The 17974-nt window shown below is 45.1% G+C and overlaps 1 protein-coding gene across 5 annotated transcripts in view; it reads right to left on the reverse strand.

The window, feature by feature from the left end:
* Window positions 1-368: 368 nt before the first annotated feature.
* Window positions 369-17974, reverse strand: part of LOC134347280 (WD repeat-containing protein 70) — a 211642-nt gene continuing 194036 nt past the window's right edge. For all 5 annotated transcript variants that reach the window (XM_063049678.1, XM_063049679.1, XM_063049681.1 and 2 more), the window contains exons 15-18: window positions 15084-15163; window positions 10380-10496; window positions 2004-2166; window positions 369-662 (exon numbers count right to left, since the gene is read on the reverse strand). In XM_063049678.1, coding sequence (XP_062905748.1) covers window positions 575-662; window positions 2004-2166; window positions 10380-10496; window positions 15084-15163 — 448 coding nt within the window. In that variant the 3' untranslated portion in view covers window positions 369-574. The remainder of the gene's footprint in view (window positions 663-2003; window positions 2167-10379; window positions 10497-15083; window positions 15164-17974) is intronic.

The following is a 17974-nucleotide window of genomic DNA, read 5'->3' on the forward strand; positions in this document are numbered from 1 at the left end:
TATATAAGACTGTGAGCTCCAACGTGCACAACAGACTGTTTCATTAAAATGGGCCCTTTTTCCTTTTTGTTTTCTGTATAACCCCACAGCCAATTGTAGAATTATAAAGCTCAATTGTTTAATTGCATATGGTGTATCGTCTGATCTTTCGTGGTACTGAGTTGTAACAGGGGGAACACATCACGCAGCATCCACACAAATGAGATTTCATCAACTTGGCTGGGCAGCGACTGTCTTCCTCTAGACTAACACAGCCTGCCGAACCTGGGGGCTTACAGGAGCACGTAGGCTCCATTTTGGATTTTATTAACCTTTTGCCAAGGATTCTCTCTGACCTCGGCATAGAGCAAATGAAATAAGACAATTAATTGCATCAGCACAGGTTTAATTAACTGAAGTTATAAGGTAAAACACTGAATAGAGACCATGTTGTTTGGTCAGCTGGAAATACTCCACTACCTGCCCTGAAAACCCCACACCTGCTGCACGCTTCTCACACAATCTCCCTCATCGACCGTTACAACACGATGAACAGGTGAAGCTGCTCAGGATCACATGTTCAAGGACAGCCTGCTCACAATTTCCGTTTCTTCCACTCGGGCTCATCATCATCCAGCTCCTCCTCGGACTCCACGTCTGCAAACACTGCATGTGGCTGCGTCCTGAAATCAGCAGGAAATGTGACAGAGAGTAAGGCACAAGCAAGAGGCAAAGACAGCATCAGAAAATGAAACAGTAAAACACACACACCCACTGACCACAAAACAATGAGGCAGACAATACAGACTCATGGGTTGAATGTGGGACGGAAGGGTTAGATTGATCATGGCGCAGGTTGAAAGGGCAGCACTGTACTGTGCTGCACTGTTCTACGTTACACTGCATCTTATTCAACATAAGGAGTCTGATAAGTAAGGCAGATTAACAAGTCAGCCTGTGATATGATATTGTACCTGGTTAGACATGTTTGAAAGAAGGGAAGGAGTGCAACCCAACATTCCAGGGTATCGAATTCCAGGAGGTAAAAGAGAAGGTGGCATTACAGGAATTCATCATGCAAAGGATAAGGGAGGATATACTTGAAAACTATTAAAATGAAGCCATTTGGATAGGTTATGAGCAAAAAAAGGGTGTGTTCAATTTGTTGAGCTATACCATAGGCCTAATCAACAGTCATGGACCAATAGAACATACCTGTAGACAATCACAGGGAATAATATAGTTAAGAGTGACTACAGTTCCAACTTCACTAGGAAGAACAGAGGGATCTTGGGAGTCCACATCCATAGATCCCTTAAAGTTGCTGCAGAAGTTAGTATGGTTGTTAATAAGATGTATGATGTGTTGGACTTCATTAGTCCAGGGATTGAATTGAAGAATGACAACGTAATATTACAGTGCTATAAAATCCTGGTTAGACCACATTTGGAATGCTGCGTTCAGTTCTGGTCACCTCATAAGAGGAAGGATGTGAAAGCTTTAGAGAGGGTGTAGAGGAAATTTACAATGCTGGCCAGCTAGAGCTTTTCTTTTTGGAGCGAAGGAGGATTAGAAGTGACTTTACAGAGATATTCAGGATGATGAGGCATAGGTCAAGTGTACAACCAGAGACTTTTTCCCAGAGCAGAAATGGCTAATACAAAGTTTGAGAAGAAAGTATAGGAGATAAAGTCAGGTAGATTTGATACACAGGAGATAATGGAATGCACTGCACAGGCAGATACATACAGGATATTTAAGAGACTCTTAAATAGGCACATAGATGAAAGAAAAACAGAGGGTTAATTGGGAGAGAAGGGCTAGATTTATCTTGGGAGTAGGTTACAGGGTTGACACACATTGTGGGTGGAAGGAGCTGAACTGTCCTATATTCTATTTATTAGTAGTGAGGTTTACTCCTGTCTTTATCTCAATTTACGTAGAAGCGAGAGTGAAATAAGCTGAAAATGTGGCCCCATTGATTGGCCGTTCCCTCAAGGCCCCAGTCCACCACCAATACTCACTTAACATAGGCAGGAGCCACCCAGTAAGGGTTCTGTTCAGCATCTTTTGCATGACGCAAGATAGCTTCACGAGGGTTACTGTCATCTGTTTTATCCAGGGCAATATTCTTCACAATGAATGACGATAATGTACCACCATGAGTCCCAACTCGTCCACCACGCCCTGAAATTAAAGTCACATCAGACACAAAGCACCTCAACTGCAACACTCCAAAGGTCACGTATTACCAAAACAAAAACACCCAATCACCCCACAAAATCCTGCTGTCCAAGATATTCCCAAACCCCAATAGACATCTATGTGATCAGCACCTCCGAACTTCATGGACACCCACAACAATCATCTACTCTGATAGATGCACAACTCGAAAAGACAGTCATACCATATTACCATCCTAAAGTAAACTCAACCTCCAGTGCAAACATTCTCCTGACCAGCACAAAACTGACATGACCAATCTCTCCAAATGACAATACTCACAATGCAGTACAAAGCCCTTACTACAACCAATGTCAAATTTTAAAATTACAGTTCTTTAAATAACACACACAAAATACTGAAGGAACTCAGCAGACCAGGCAGCATCTATGGAAAACAGTAAACAGTTGATGTTTTGGGCTGAGATCCTTCATCAGGACTGGGGAAAAAAAAGATGAGGTGAAGACAATGGGGGGAGGTGATAAAGCGGTACAAGTAGTGATAGGTAAAACCAGGGGAGGGGGAGGGGGAGAAGTAACCAGCTGGGAACTTGATTAGCGAAAGAGATAAAGGAAGAGAGGAAAGGAGAAGCACCAAAGGGAGGTAAAATAAGTGGGGAGAAGGAAACAGGAATGGAGAATAGTAAGGGGGGGGGAAGAATTACTGGAAGTTCAAGAAATCGATGCTCATGTCATCAGGTCAGAGGTTACCCAGATGGAATATAAGGTGTTGCTCCTCCAACCTGAGTGTGGCCTCAACACGGCAGTAGAGGAGGCCATGGACTGACATGTCAGAATGGGAATGGGGAGTGGAATTGAAATTGGTGGCTACTGGGAGATCCTGCTTCTTCTAGCAATAGACTTTTTTTTCTCTGGTCCTGACTGAAGGGTCTTGGCCTGAAATGTCAGCTGTACTCTTTTCCACAGATACTGCCTGACTGCTGAGTTCCTTCAGCATTTTGTATGTGTTTCTTGCAATCCATTGTTCAACAAGTAATGAAGCTTTGATAGTAGAATCAGAGATAGTATTTGATTTATTGTAGGGGAAGTAATTTTTTAAAAGTTTATTTATGTAAATTTATAGGATGATTAGGCCAAGAGGACTAAATGTATATTTGCAACTGTATTGATGCTATGAAACAAGTTGGAATTGTGAGTATGTTAGAGGCTTTTAGAGATGGAAACTAACTGAGTAATGAACTAATATTGGATCCAACTATTTAGTTCTTACAATAGACTATTTAATTGTTAGTTTCTTTGTAGTTTAACAATTATCTGCTTGTCTTTATATAATTGCTTATATACAAGCAACTACTTGCGATGATTCCTAGTGTCTATAGTGGTTATACAAAGTATAATTCTGGAAAGCTCTAGAAGCTTCTTTGTTCTGTGTTAAGTGAATGAAGTATTCACTCCAAGGTATTCACCTCCCTTGAAAGTTTTCACGTTTTATTGTTTTATAACAAAGAATCAAAGTGGACTTAATTTGGCCTTTTTTGACACTGATCAACAGAAAAAGTCTCTTGCGTGTCAAAGTGAAAACAGATCTCTACAAAGTGATCTATATTAATTACAAATATAAAACACAAAGTAATTAATTTAATGAGTATTCCCCCACCTTCAAGTCAGTATTTAGTAGATGCACTTTTGGCAGCAATTACAGCCTTGAATCTCTATCAGCTTTGCACAGCTGGACCCTGCATTTTCTTCTCATTCTTCTTTACAAAACTGCTCAAGCCATGTTAGATTGCAAGGGGATCATGAGTGAATAACCCTTTTCAAGACCAGCCACAAATTCTCAATTGGACTGAGGTATGGACTCTGACTTGGCCACTCCAAGACATTTTACACCATTCCTGTGTAGCTTTGGCTTTATGCTTGGGGTCATTGTCTTGCTGGAAAACGAATCTTGTCCCAAGTCGCAGTTCTCTTGGTGATGTGTAGCGTTTGGCTTACACCAAACATAGTGTTTAGACTGATGGCCAAAAAAGTTCAATTTTGGTTTCAACAGACGATAGAACCTTCTTCCAGCTAGCCTTAGAGTCTCCCACATGCCTTCTGGCAAACTCTAGCTGAGATTTCATGTGAGTTTTTTTCAACAGTGGCTTTCTCTTTGCCACTCTCCCATAAAGCTGTGACTGGTGAAGCACCTGGGCAATAGTTGTACACACAGTCTCTCCCATCTCAGCCACTGAAGCTTGTAACTCCTCCAGATTTGTCATAGGTCTCCTGGTGGCTTCCTTCACTAGTCGCCTTCTTGTATAGTCACTCAGTTTTTGAGGACAGCCTGCTTTAGGCTGATTTACAACTGTGCTACATTCTTTCCATTTCTTGATGATTGACTTAACTGTACTCCAAGCTGCATTAAACAGGCATCAGTTGCCTTTGGGAGACTTCGACATAGAGTCTTTCAGACAGGATCCTTCGTCCCCTCACAAAGGTCGCCGTATACTAAGCAGTCTGTGTCACCACTCTCCTTTATAGCTGTGATGCTTAGGTAACCTACAGCCGTCACATCAAGTCCTTGGAGCGCTTCCACATAAGCTGCCTCCAGCGCATCCTGGGAATTACCTGGTGTGAGTGGGTGCTTCACACTGAAATACTTGTACAGACCAACTTCAGGAGTATTGAGGCCATGATCACCCAGCATCAGCTGCAGTGGCTGGGGCACATGATAAGAATACCCCCATGTCGGCTACCCCGGAGAGTGTTATACGGTCAGCTACATCATGGTCGACACTCAGCTGGAAGGCTGAAGAAGTGCTATAAGAATCAGATGAAGAACGCTTTAAGGAAGTGCAAGATTAGACCCGAAGACCTGGAGAATGTAGCTGCTCACTGTACCACTTGGTGACAGCTGTGTAGAGAAGGGGTTCGTATTCGGGAGATGGAAAGTACAACCAGAAGACAGCAGAAGAGAGACAGGAGAAGTGTAGCCACCACACTACATATACATGTCCCACCTGCAATAGAGCTTGTGGGTCCAGGATAGGTCTGTATAGTCAAAGATCTCACTGTTAAAGGAGTGGACATTGTCGTCAGATTCAATGGACAACCAAAGAAGAGACTCCAAGGGATATTCAGTGACTTGGAAATTTCCTTGTATCCATCTCCTGTCTTGTGCTTTTCAATAACCTTTTCATGGAATGGCTTAAAGTGTTCTTTTGTCTTCATGGTGTAGTTTTTGCCAGGATACTGACAGACCAGCAGTTGGACCTTCCAGATACAGGTGTATTTTTACTACAATCTATTGAAACACCTTGACTGCACAAAGGTCTCCAAAAACAAATCTCCTTTTAACTAATTATACGACTTCGAAAACCAATTGGCTGCACCAGTGATGACTATTACAGCCCAGGGAGTCGGAGTTCAGACTTCAATCCAATATAGGGTATTGAAGAGCTTCACCAGGATATTCCCTGGAACTGAGATTATTTGTTATAAGAAGACTGGACAAACCTGGACAGTGGTGGAGAGGGTAGACAGCTTTAAATTACTGTCTGGGGCCCAGCACAAGGAAAGCATGCCAGTATCTTTACTTCCTTCAGAGGTTAAGGAAGTTTGGCTTGTTACCAAACACTCAAACAAACTTCTGGAGATGCATTGTTGAAAGTATTCTGACTAGTTGCATCATGGTCTGTTACAGCAACTCAAATGCGCAAGCTACATTTAAACTCAGCCAAAAACATCACAGGCACATCCATTCCCACCATCAAAACATGAGATGGTGCCTCAAAGATTCCCACCATCCAGGCTATGCCATCTGTCATTGGGTAGAAGGTACAGAAGCCTGAAGTCCCACACTACTAGGTACAAGAACAATTACTTCCCTTCAAACATAGACACAAGAGATTTTGCAGATGCTGGAAATCTTGAACAATACATACAAAATGCTAAACGAACTCAGCAAGTCAGGCAGTATATAGAACATAGAATAGTACAGCACAGTACAGGCCCTTCGGCCAAACAATGTTGTGCCGACCCTTAAACCCTGCCTCCCATATAACCCGCCACCTTAAATTCCTCCATATACCTGTCTAGTAGTCTCTTAAATTTCACTAGTGTATCTGCCTCCACCACTGACTCAGGCAGTGCATTCCATGCACCAACCACTCTCTGAGTAAAAAACCTTCCTCTAATACACCCCCTGAACTTCCCACCCCTTACCTTAAAGCCATGTCTTCTTGTATTGAGCAGTGGTGCCCTGGGGAAGAGGCGCTGGCTGTCCACTCTATCTATTCCTCTTAGTATCTTGTATACCTCTATCATGTCTCCTCCCATCCTTCTCTCTGAAGAGTAAACCCCTAGCTCCCTTAATCTCTGATCATAATCCATACTCTCTAAACCAGGCAGCATCCTGGCAAATCTCCACTGTACCCTTTCCAATGCTTCCACATCCTTCCTATAGTGAGGCGACCAGAACTGGACACAATACTCCAAGTGTGGCCTAACCAGAGTTTTATAGAACTGCATCATTACATCGTGACTCTTAAACTCTATCCCTCGACTTATGAAAGCTAACACCCCATAAGCTTTCTTAACTACCTATCTACCTGTGAGGCAACTTTCAGGGATCTGTGGACATATAGCCCAAGATCCTTCTGCTACTCCACACTACCAAGTATCCTGCCATTTACTTTGTACTCTGCCTTGGAGTTCGTCCTTCCAAAGTGAATCACCTCACACTTCTGTGTGTTGAACTCCATCTGCCACTTCTCAGCCCACTTCTGCATCCTATCAATGTCTCTCTGCAATCTTCGACAATCCTCTACACTATCCAAAACACCACCAACCTTTGTGTCGTCTGCAAACTTGCTAACCCACCCGTCTACCCCCACAACCAGGTCGTTAATAAAAATCACGAAAAGTAGAGGTCCCAGAACCGATTCTTGTGTGACACCACTAGTCACAACCTTCCAATCCGAATGTACTCCCTCCACCATGATCCTCTGCCTGCTGCAGGCAAGCCAATTCTTAATCCACCTGGCCAAACTTCCCTGGATCCCATGCCTTCTGACTTTCTGAATAAGCCTACCATGTGGAACCTTGTTAAATGCCCAACTAAAATCCATGTAGATTACATCCACTGCACTACCCTCATCTATATGCCTGGTCACCTCCTCAAAGAACTCTATCAGGCTTGTTAGACACGATCTGCCCTTCACAAAGCTATGCTGACTGTTCCCGATCAGACCATGATTCTCTCAATGCCCATAGATCCTATCTCTAAGAATCTTTTCCAAAAGCTTTCCCACCACAGACGCAAGGCTCACTGGTCTATAATTACCTGATGGTAGACCACATCTACCGCCATACCCTCATCAATTTCTTTTGTTACCTCTTCAAAAAACTCAATTAGGCTCGTGAGGCACGACCTTCCCTTCACAAAGCCACGTTGACTATCCTTGAGTAGACTGTACTTCTCCAAATGCTCGTAGATCCTATCCTTAAGAATCCTTTCCAATAGTTTGCAAACCACCAGCGTAAGATTCACTGGTCTATAGTTCCCAGGATTCTCCCTATTACCTTTATTAAACAAGGGAACTACATTTGTCATTCTCCAGTCCTCCGGCACCTCCCCTGCAGCCAAAGAGGATTCAAAGATCATAGCTACTGCTCCAGCGATCTCTTCTCTCACTTTCCACAGCAACCAGGGGTATACCATATCCGGCCCTGGGGATTTATCAATCTTGACATTTTTAAGAAGATCCAACACTTCTTCTTCCTTAATCTCCACACTGTCCAGCACACAGGCCTGTTCTATTTTGACCTCACCCTGATCAAGGTCCTTTTCGCAGGTGAATACTGAAGCAAAGTATTCATTTAGGACCTCCCCAACCTCCTCCGCCTCCAGGCACGTGTTGCCTTCTTTATCCTTTAGCGGCCCCACCTTCATTTTGTCATCCTTCTGTTCTTCACATACGCAGAGAACACCTTGGGGTTCTCCTTAAACCTACATGCCAAGGCCTTCTCATGCCCCCTTCGAGCTCTCCTAAGTCCTTTCTTAAGCTCCTTCCTGGTACCCTATTTTTCTCATGAGCCCCTCCTGCTTCCTGCTTCTTATATCTAACATATGCTTCCTTCGTCCTCTTGACGAGTTGCCTCACATGTTTTGTCAGCTTCGGTTCCCTTTTCCTACCATTTTTTCCTTGTCTCAGTGGGACAAACCTATCCTGAACCCAGTACAAGTGGTCCCTAAACTTCCTCCACATTACTTCTGTGCTTTCACCCTTGAACATCTGTTTCCAATTTATTCTCGCTAGTTCCTGTCTCATCCTTTCACAGTTAGCCCTTCCCCAGTTAAGCACTTTCCCATTTTGTCTGTTTTTATCCTTTTCCATGGCTATGCTGAAGCTAAGGGCGTTGTAGTCACTCTCACCAAAATGCTCCCCCACCAAGAGGTCTGCCACCTGACCACGTTTATAACCCAGAACTAGATCCAGTCTGACCTCTCCTCTCGTCGGCCGGCCCACATACTGTGTCAGGAATCCTTCTTCAACACACCTGATAAATTCAGCCCCATCTATCCCCCTTGCAGTCAGGAGGTGCCAGTCAATATGAGGGAAGTTGAAATCACCCATAACTACAACCCTGTATTTCCTGCATCATTCTGAAATCTGCCTGCTTATCTGCTCCTCGGTGTCCCAAGAGCTATTTTGGGGCCTATAGACTACTCCCAGCACAGTGATTGATCCCTTCCTATATCTGACTTCCACCCACACCGACTCAGTGAACACTCCCTCTGCAGCGTCCTCCCTTTCTATAGCCGTGATACTATCCCTGACCAGTAATGTTACTTGGCCCCCCCACCCCCTTTTCTACCTCCCATCCTATTCCTTTTAAAGCACCTAAAACCCGGTACCTGCATCAGCCAATCCTGCCAAGGATTCCTCCAGCCAAGTTTCAGTAATGGCCACACCATCGTAGTTCCACGTACTGATCCATGCTCTAAGTTCATTCCCTTTATTCCTAATACTCCTAGCGTTGAAATAGAAACATTTCAACCCCTCTAACTGGCTACATTTATGATTTGTCCCTGCCTGTCCTTCCTCACCAACTCAGAACACATAGCATCATGCCCTTGTCCTTCTACTCTAATCTCTGCACTCACATTCTGATTCCCACCCCTCTGCCAAACTAGTTTAAACCCTCCCCAACAGCTCTGGCAAACCTGCCCGCCAGGATATTGGTCCCTTTCCAGTTCAGGTGCAGCCCGTCCTTTTTGACCTGGAGCAGACCACTGAGGTTTAGAACAAAGTTGTTTAGAAACTCCTGATGACCAAGGACTGGCAATGTATTAGGCTCCATCGCCTAATAGGCTCCCAGCTCCCTGCTCACATCAGCCCAAAGTCTCTGCATTGAGTGCTCACAACCCTCACCCTCCATGCTCTCTCTACCCACCATCAAAGTCCTCCCACCCCCACCTCGCACAGAATCCCTTCTCCAGGGCTCTACCGAACAGTGTTTCATCCACATCTTTTCCTCCCACCCTGGCTCCAGCTCTCTCCCTCAGTGTCCATTCTTGAACTTCCATGCAGTGGCTTCCCTCTGTGCTTCCTCCCCCCCGCAGTACTGTACCCAACAGGCTCCCGTCACATCATCCCCATGTGCTCCTTCCCCTCCTCTAAACCATGCCCCATGGACTCACGTTCTCCTACCACCTGCCTCCCTCCAAACCATGACCCACAGACTCCCACCCCTTCCACCCTTCCCCTCCCTTCACCAAACAATCCATGGGCTCCTTTCCACAGCCTCCTTCCCCTCCTTCCTTCCATCATAACCTGTGGACTCACTTGCCCTCCCTCCGCAACACACCATGACCCATGGGCTTGCTCCCTCCCTCCAGACCGTGACCCACAGACTCCCTCACTCTCCCCTCTCTCCACAAAATGACCCACAGACTCTCTCACTCTCCCCTCTATCCACAAAATGACCCACAGACTCTCTCCCCCTCCCTTCCCCAAAACAATCCACAGACTCTCACCCCTCCCCCTCTCCCCAAAACGACCCATAGACCAACCCCTCCCTCCACAAAATGATCCATAGACTTCCTCCTCCCTTCCCCTCCCCCTCCATCGCCAAGGATCCCTCTGCGGCAGCCCCAGGTTTGCTTTCCCCAGCAGCTCTCCCCCCGCAACCTCACTCTCACCGAGAACATCAGCGTGAGAGAGATGTTACCTGGACCAGATACCGGAGGTTCAGGCTTGTGGGATTTTACAGGATCAAGGCGATCTTTTTCCAACTGCTTCCTCGTGCTCTTCTGCCTCGGCTCCCGGAACATAGGCAAAGCATGTGCTGAAAACACAAAAGAACCATTATTTAACCTGTAGTGGCATTCCTACACCCCACCAATGGGGACCTGTCCTTTACCTTGTAACAGCATTTCTACACTTGAGAAAACTTTTGGTATCTTATTATTGGCTAGCTTACCTTCATATTTCATCTTTTCTCTCTTTATGGCTTCTTTAGTTGCCTTCTGTTGGATCTTAAAAGCTCCACAATCCTCTATTCTTTCCACTAAATTTTGCTCTGTTATATGTCCTCTCTTTTGCTTTTATGTCGTCTTTAACTTCCACTGTCAGCCACGGTTGCCTCATCCTTTTTGCAGAATACTTTTTCATCTTTGGGATATATATATATATATTCTGTGCTTTCTAAATTGCTCCCAGAAACTCCTACAATTGATGCTCTGCCATTATCCCTGCTAGTAACTGCTTCCAATCAATTCTGGCCAGTTCTTTTCTCATGCCTTGCAATTCCGTTTACTCCACTGTAACACCAACACATCTGACTTTATCTTCCCCCTCTCAAACTGCAGGGTGAATTTCATCAAATTAAGATTACTGTCTCCTAAAGGTGTTTTTTTTTTACTTGAAGCTCCGAATTAAATCTGGTTCATCATACAGCACCCAGTCCAGAATCGTCTTTCCCCTGCATCAACTACTTTGTTCCAATCAGTCTATTCACTTTTTTGTCTGTGTCATTCATTGATAATCACAAAGAACATACACACTTCACACCAATCTTTGCAGAACACTTCTCCTCATGGACCTACAAGGGGTGATTGATAAGTTTGTGGCCTAAGGTAGAAGGAGATGAGTTATACAGCTCTCGTTACATGCACATGCAGTTCAGCTCTTTGAGTGATTATGCAGAGAGTTTGAAGTTAGTAACTCATCTCCTTCTACCTGAAGGCAGGTACAGGGTTCTCAGTTGGATGATCAGCCATGATCATACTGAATGGCGGTGCAGGCTCGAAGGGCCAAATGGCCTACTCCTGCACCTATTTTCTGTTTCTATATTACCTTAGGCCATGAACTTATCAATCACCCCTGATGAGTTATTAACTTCAAACTTTCTGCATAATCACTCAAAGAGCTGAACTGCAAGTGCATGTACTGAGAGCTGTATAACTCATCTCCTTCTCCATTAGGCCATGAACTTATCATTCACCCCAGCTGTGGACACTTTCTGAAGGTCCAAGTTCCGTATGCTCCACGACCGCCGGACTAAGTGTGTAAATGTAGGAGGGGACTATGTTGAAAAATAAATGTGCTAGGTTTTCTAAAATTGACGCACTCTACCTTAGGCCACGAACTTATCATCACCCCTCGTACAATCCTCGCACCAATAGACAATAGGTGCAGGGATAGGCCATTCAGCCCTTCGAGCCAGCACCGCTGTTCACTGTGATCATGGCTGATCATCCACAATCAGTACCCTGTTCCTGCCTTCTCCCCATATCCTTTCACTCTGCTATCTTTAAGAGCTCTAACTCTTTCTTGAAAGAACCCAGCGAATTAGCCTCCACTGCCTTCTGAGGCAGAGCATTCCACAGAACCATAAACCTCTGTGCGAAAAAGTTCTTCCTCAACTCCGTTCTAAATTGTCTGGTTGGTTGGTTGGTTGTTCGTCCATCGTTGACGTCAATGAGGACCTTGACACCATAATGATGGTGTCGAGACTAGCGTGTGATTTGGATTTAAGTGAGGGAGAGTTGCGCAGCGGCAGCTCACTCTCGCTTCCCAATTCCCATCTGGGTTCAGTGGCAAGACAGAGTCTGGACGGCTGGAGATGGGACTAGGCGCAGTGGATGACCAGTTCCACGACGTTTGCAGAGACCGCCTTCTTGACCGTTGGACCTTCCATTGGTCTCATCCGCTCAATCCGCCGGAGTCTGTCTTCACATGCTGGGATAGACAACTCCCTATCTCACCGAGGGTTTGAGATCCGTCGGCTGCCCTCACCTGGTTAACCGGCTTGTTGAAGCCGTTGCCCGGGGTCTGGCCGCTGTCGCATGCGAACAGCTACGGGAAGCCACAGGTGAGAGCTGAGTGCCAGGTGGGGACCAAAGGTGGACCAACCGCCCTGAAAAGGACGCGACATGTTCCCCCACCAGAGGTGCTACCCCTCCCTGACACCCCATATACCCCTTAATTGTCTACCCCTTATTCTTAAACTGTGGCCTCTGGTTCTGGACTCCCCCAACTTCGGGAACACGTTTCTTGCCTCTAGTGTGTCCAATCCCTTAATAATCTTATATGTTTCAATCAGATCCCCTCTCATCCTTCTAAATTCCAGCATATACAACCCCAATCGCTCCAATCTTTCAACATATGACAGTCTCGCCATCCCGGGAATTAATCTCATGAATCTACGCTGTACTCCCTCAATAGCTAGAATGTCCTTCCTCAAATTTGGAGACCAAAACTGTACACAATACTCCAGGTATGGTCTCACCAGGGCCCTGTACAACTGCAGAAGGACCTCTTTGCTCCTATACTCAGTTCCCCTTGTTATGAAGGCCAACATGCCATTAGCTTTCTTCACTGCCTGCTGTACCTGTATGCTTACTTTCAGTGACTGATGAACAAGGACACCAAGATCTCATTGTACTTCCCCTTTTCCTAACTTGACACCATTCAGATAGTAATCTGCCTTCCTGTTCTTGCCACCAAAGTGGATAACCTCAAAGATGAAATAGTGGCATATTTGGATAGCAGTGGTAGGTCCAAGTCAGCATGGATTTACGAAGGGGAAATCCTGCTTGACTAATCTTCTGGAATTTTTTGAGAATGTATCTATGAAAATGGACATGGGAAAGCCAGTGGATGTAGTGTACCTGGACTTTCAGAAAGCCTTTGATAAAGTCCCACATAGGAGGTTAGTGTGCAAAATTAGAGCAAATGGTATTGGGGGTAGGGTACTGACATGGACAGAAAATTGGTTGGCAGACAGGAAACAAAGAGTAGGGACTAATGGGTCCTTTTCAGAATGGCAGGCAGTGACTAGTTGGGTACCGCAAGGTATTTCAATCTTTGCAGAAAATCTCTTCTCATGGACTTCTGGAATCCTTACACTAATCTTTGCAGAACACCTCCCTCATGGACTTCCAAACAACATAAACCCTTGCACTAATCTTTGCAGAACACCTCTCCTCATGGACTTTTAGAACCCTCGCACCAATCTTTGCAGAACACTTCAACTCATAGACTTCCAAACAACATAAACCCTTGCGCCAATCTTTGTAGTACAGTAGTCCCCAACCACCAGGCCACAGACTGGTACCGGGCCGCAAAGCATGTGCTACCGAGCCGTGAGGAAACGATATGAGTCAGCTGAACCTTTCCTCATTCCCTGTCACACACTGTTGAACTTGAACATAGGGTTGCCCACTGTCCCATATTTGCCGGGAAATCCCGTATATTGGGCTAAATTGGTTTGTCTCGTATTGATCCCCCCCGCCCCCCGGTCGGCCGGTCTGCAAGAATATTGTCAATATTAAACGGACCGGTTTAATATTGACAATATTCTCGTGGACCGGCCAACTGGGGGGGGGGGGGGGAGGGGTGTTCAAGTAAGGTTAAACTCACCTCAACATGTCTTTTACAGTTAGGGTTGCCAACTTTCTCACTCTCAAATAAGGGACAAAAGTAGCAGTCAAATCCCGGGACACTTTACCCCAGGAAAGACTACCATGACCATGAAGCCTTGCGCGGGCACCGGTGTGCGCATGTGCGTATGTGCCGATTTTTCCCCCACAAATCAGTTTTGCCTTCATCTTCCCGACTATACTGTACATACATTATTGCTACTTTATATAGGCTGTGTATTTATCATATTCCTGCTTTTACTATATGTTAGTGTTATTTATTTTCGGTTTTATGTGTTATTTGGTATGACTTGTTAGGTTATTTTTTGATTCAGGGAATGCTCAAAAATTTTTCCCATGTAAACTAATGGTAATTGCTTCTTCGCTTCATGCCATTTCAGCACAAAAGGTTTCATAGGAATGCTCTACCTTAGCGAGGGAAATACGGGACAAACCAATTTAGCCCAATATAGGGGATGTCCTGGCAAATACGGGACAGTTGGCAACCCTATGTTCAAGTTCAACAGTGCGTGACAGGGAATGAGGAAAGGTGCAGCTGACTCATATCGTTTCCTCCCGGCCCTAGTACGAGAGGGCATGACTTAAGGATTGAAGGGCGCCCATTCAGAACAGAAATGCGAAGAAATTTTTTTAGTCAGAGGGTGGTGAATCTATGGAATTTGTTGCCACGGGCAGCAGTGGAGGCCAAGTCATTGGGTGTATTTAAGGCAGAGATTGATAGGTATCTGAGTAGCCAGGACATCAAAGGTTATGGTGAGAAGGCCGGGGAGTGGGACTAAATAGGAGAATAGATCAGCTCATGATAAAATGGTGGAGCAGACTCGATGGGCTGAATGGCCTACTTCTGCTCCTTTGTCTTATGGTCTTATGGCCCGGTAGCACATGATTTGCAGCCTGGTGGTTGGGGACCGCTGGTATAAATGACGAGTGGTATACTTACATGTAATGATGTAATCAGGTGTGGTATAAATGACGAGTGGTATACTCACGTGTAATGATGTAATCTTGTGTGACAGTTTGACTCTGCTTTGCTTTTCTCTTTGTTTTCACGACACAGAGCTTAGCTCCTCTGAAAAACACAATGTTTGGGCCAATTTAAAATTTGGCATGTTTTGTTGAGATAATTTTTCATTTTTCTAAACTCAGGATAGCTTCAGCTAAGTCTGCTTGATCTCTCCTCATATAATAAATGTTGCACTAAAGCAATCAATCTAGTGAAGCTTCACCAGATTGCAACCCCTCCCCCACCCCACAAATATAACGAAGGTAGAGCACCCTTGAACCCAACAGTCACACCAAAGTTCAAAGTAAAATCAGAGTGCATACACATCACTACATACAACCCTGAGATTCTTTTACTGTGGGCATACTTAGCCATTTTCCATGCCCTTTTCTCTCTCTCACCTTCTCTCCTTACCCACCCATCGCCTCCCTCTGGTGCTCCCCCTGCCCTTTTCTTTCTTCCATGGCTTTCTGTCTCTTTCACCAATCAACTTCCCAGTTCTTTACTGCATCCTTCCCCCTCCAGGTTCATCTATCACCTGGTGTTTCCCCAGTGGTGCCGTGCTAGCCGGAGCGCATCCGGCACCTCTTTAAAGAAAAAAGCCAAAGTAAACAAGCTAATTAATTAGGTGCCGCACAGGGTGATTTGAGTATCTCAGAAACTGCTGATCTCCTGGGATTTTTACGCACAGCAGACTCTGGAGTTTACAAAGAATGGTGCCAAAAACAAAAAAACATCCAGCGAGTGGATTTAACAAGATGTTTTCGCTCACAGAACAGCTGGATTTTTTTTGATTTTGGTACCATTCTTTGCGAACTCCAGAGTCTGTTGTGCGTAAAAATCTCAGGAGATCAGCAGTTTCTGAGATACTGAAATCACCCTGTGCGGCACCTAATTAATTAGCTTGTTTATTTCGGCTTTTTTCTTAAGTAGGTGCCAGACGCGCTCCGGCTTGCACTGCACCCCTGTTTTTCCCTTTTCCCTCCCCCCCCACCTTTTAAATCTACTCCTCAGGTTTTTTCTCCAATCCTGCCAAAGGGTTCAACCCAAAACATCAACTGTACTCTTTTACTAAATGCTGCCTGGCCTGCTGAGTTCCTCCAGCATTTTGTGTGTGTACTTAGATTTCCAGCATCTGCAGACCACAGTATGTGTGCTTGCAACACTGTGTGTCAGACAGAGTGATCAGCAGCACTGGGACTCCACAGGGAACTGTCTTGTCTCCCTTTCTCTTCACCATTTGCACCTCGGACTTCAACTACTGCACAGATTCTTGTCATTTGCAGAAGTTTTTGGATGACTCTGCCATAGTTGGATGCATCAGCAAGGGAGATGAGGCTGAGTACAGGGCTACGGTAGGAAACTTTGTCACATGGTGTGAGCAGAGTTATCTGCACCTTAATGTGAAAAAGACTAAGGAGCTGGTGGTAGACCTGAGGAGAGCTAAGATACCAGTGACCCCTGTTTCCATCCAGGGAGTCAGTGTGGACATGGTGGAGGATTACAAATACCTGGGGATATGAATTGACAATAAACTGGACTGGTCAAAGAACACTGAGGCTGTCTACAAGAAGGGTCAGAGCCGTCGCTATTTCCTGAGGAGACTAAGATCCTTTAACATCTGCCGGACGATGCTGAGGATGTTCTACGAGTCTGTGGTGGCCAGTGCTATCATGTTTGCTGTTGTGGGCTGGGGCAGCAGGCACCAACAGAATCAACAAACTCATTCGTAAGGCCAGTGATGTTGTGGGGATGGAACTGAACTCTCTCACGGTGGTGTCTGAAAAGAGGATGCTGTCTAAGTTGCATGCCTTCTTGGTCAATGTCTCCCATCCACTACATAAAGTACTGGGTGGGCACAAGGAGTACATTCAGCCAGAGGCTCATTCCACCGAGATGCAGCACTGAGCGTCATAGGAAGTCATTCCTGCCTGTGGCCATCAAACTTTACAACTCCTCCCTTGGCGGGTCAGACACCCTGAGCCAATAGGCTGGTCCTGGACTTAACTCATAATTTACTGGCATAATTTACATATTACTATCTAACTATTTATGGTTCTATTACTATTTATTATTTATGGAGCAACTGTAACGAAAACTAATTCGCCCCGGGATTAATAAAGTATGACTATGACTACTATTTTCTCTTTTTTTGAACCTGGTAGTGAGAGTCCTGAGGCACCTGTACCTTCTACCTGATGGCAGCAACGACAAAAGAGGATGTCCTGCATGGTGAGAATCTTTGATGATGGATGCTGCTTTTCTACGGCAATGTTTCATGAGAATGTGCTCAATGGTTGAGGGGGTTTTACCCGTGATGTACTGGGACAAATCCACTCTTTTTTGTAGGATTTTCTCTCAGAGACACTGGTGTTCCCATATCAGGCCATAATGCAACCAGTAAGCACACATTCCACCACACATCAATAGAAATTTCCCAAGGTTTTTGATGACATGCTGAATCTCCACAGACTCCTGAGGAAGTAGAGGCACTGTCATGTTTTCTTTGCAATAATATTTATACGAAGGGCTGAGGACAGGTCCTCCGAGATAGTGACACCCAGGAACTTAAAGTTACTGACTCTCTCCACCTCTGATCCTCCATGGACCTCTGGTTTCTCCCTCCTTAAGTCTACAATCAGTTCATTGGTCTTGTTGTCATTCGGTGAGCGGTTGTTGTTACTACACCACTCAGCCAAATTTTCAATCTACCTGCTGTATGTTGATTCATCACCACCTTTGATACCATAAGACCACAAGATATAGGAGCAGAATTAGGCCATTTGGAGGATTTCATCATGGCTGATCCAAGTTTCCTCTCTGCCCCCATCTCCTGCTTTTCCCCGTATCCATTCATGCCCTGATCAATTAAGAATC

This window comes from Mobula hypostoma, chromosome 5 (genome assembly GCF_963921235.1).
Source record: "Mobula hypostoma chromosome 5, sMobHyp1.1, whole genome shotgun sequence".
NCBI lineage: Eukaryota > Metazoa > Chordata > Chondrichthyes > Myliobatiformes > Myliobatidae > Mobula > Mobula hypostoma.